This window comes from Trypanosoma grayi (assembly GCF_000691245.1).
Source record: "Trypanosoma grayi strain ANR4 Tgr_1193_V1, whole genome shotgun sequence".
NCBI classification, from domain to species: domain Eukaryota; phylum Euglenozoa; class Kinetoplastea; order Trypanosomatida; family Trypanosomatidae; genus Trypanosoma; species Trypanosoma grayi.
Genome location: NW_008826812.1, coordinates 1 through 1,399, shown reverse-complemented (window position 1 = coordinate 1,399; position 1,399 = coordinate 1). Strand labels below are relative to the sequence as shown.

The 1,399-nt window shown below is 58.3% G+C and overlaps 2 protein-coding genes across 2 annotated transcripts; both read right to left on the bottom strand.

The window, feature by feature from the left end:
* Positions 1-282: 282 nt before the first annotated feature.
* Positions 283-642, bottom strand: DQ04_11931010 (hypothetical protein; the record flags this gene model as incomplete). Its single annotated transcript, XM_009316643.1, has 1 exon — positions 283-642. One exon carries the CDS (start codon positions 640-642, stop codon positions 283-285), a length of 360 nt encoding a protein of 119 aa, XP_009314918.1.
* Positions 643-1,038: 396 nt separating this feature from the next.
* On the bottom strand, positions 1,039-1,278 carry DQ04_11931000 (hypothetical protein; the record flags this gene model as incomplete). The annotated part of the gene is made up of 1 exon (XM_009316642.1): positions 1,039-1,278. The coding sequence occupies one exon, from the start codon at positions 1,276-1,278 to the stop codon at positions 1,039-1,041; it is 240 nt and encodes a 79-aa protein (XP_009314917.1).
* Between the last annotated feature and the right edge of the window lie 121 nt (positions 1,279-1,399).

Here is a 1,399-nt window from a genome sequence, read left to right as displayed (position 1 = left end):
AAAAAAAAAAAAACTATAGAAAGAGAGGAGACGGTAGTAGCAAGAAGCAACACGCGCAATATATAGACAAAACGTCATCCTCGCCGTTTGCGCACAACAGCCACAATAATGGCGGCCACCGACAACAACACAGCCACAGCGAAGAGGCAGAGAAACACCTTGTCCTTCTGCAGATGGACCCACAGCCAACTCACATCCCGCTTTGCCCGGCGCAAGGCCGACTCATTCTTTTCTAACGCCGTGTCAATGACTTCAATGATGGTTCTGTCTTCCTCAAGCTGTTTACGGCTCTCCTCGCCGAGCTGCTCCGCGGTGTTTATTGCATGCTCCACCCGTGCAATCGCAGAGAGGGTCTCCGCCNTGTTTACGGCTCTCCTCGCCGAGCTGCTCCGCGGTGTTTATTGCATGCTCCACCCGTGCAATCGCAGAGAGGGTCTCCGCCTGCACGTCAATCGCCTCACGCAGTGCAACAGAGGCCAGCGGCTGCTGCTGCTGCTGCTGCTGATCAGGCGCTGGTGGCTTTGAATGCTGCTGTTGCGGGTATTCGGAGAAGGGCCCACGCACGTCAGCGGGCTCGGAGCGATTCGCGGAGAAGAAATTGTACCGGCGTGGCACCACAGCGCCTGCGTGTGCGCCGTTCATCGCGCCACCACTTCCACAACCCCCACTCTCCTTGTACTCCCCCGTTTCACCCGCCGCAGCAGCAACTACCTAACGGGCACTCCTGAACCGGTGGGTAGCCCCGCTACCCCCCTCCCTCCCATGCTACAAAGGAACACAGAACAGTAAGAAGGAAGAAAAGCCGCAGCACACCAAGAAACATGTACACAACACACGACAGAAAAGACTTATTCCAGCGGAAACACACGCAACTGCATCCTTCAGCCACCCTTTGTATGTCTCTCCTGCTCTCTTCGTTAACACGCGATGCGCTTCCTTATAAATATATAAATGGAATATGACATCACTTGCACTCTCACCCTTCGTTTCATTCCCCTTCTGTTTCTCTCTCGCTATCTCTCTTCTTCTGTTCTGACTTCATTCCAACCTACCACCACCCCCGCCGCCGCCGCCAGTGGGCAGCTGCTGCGCTGCGGCCGCCTTTCTTGCCTCTTCTACGAGGAGGTCGTGTGCCTTCTGCCCGCACGCCAGCCGCACTGCCCGCACCGCGTCAAACAGGGCCTTCGCGCTCCGCTGCGGCATCAGCGCGGGGTCGGTGTAGCCCAGCGTGTCCATTTGCGCCACGAGATTGAAGACCTTGCGCAGGTGCTCCATCATCACGCCGCTCGACGGCGCCGCGAGGCGCACCGATAGCGCCGACTCCTCCACGAAAAGCTGCACGAGCCACGTGATGGCCGTGACGCACGCACGGGAGCGGCGCACGAGCGCGCCGCCGTGG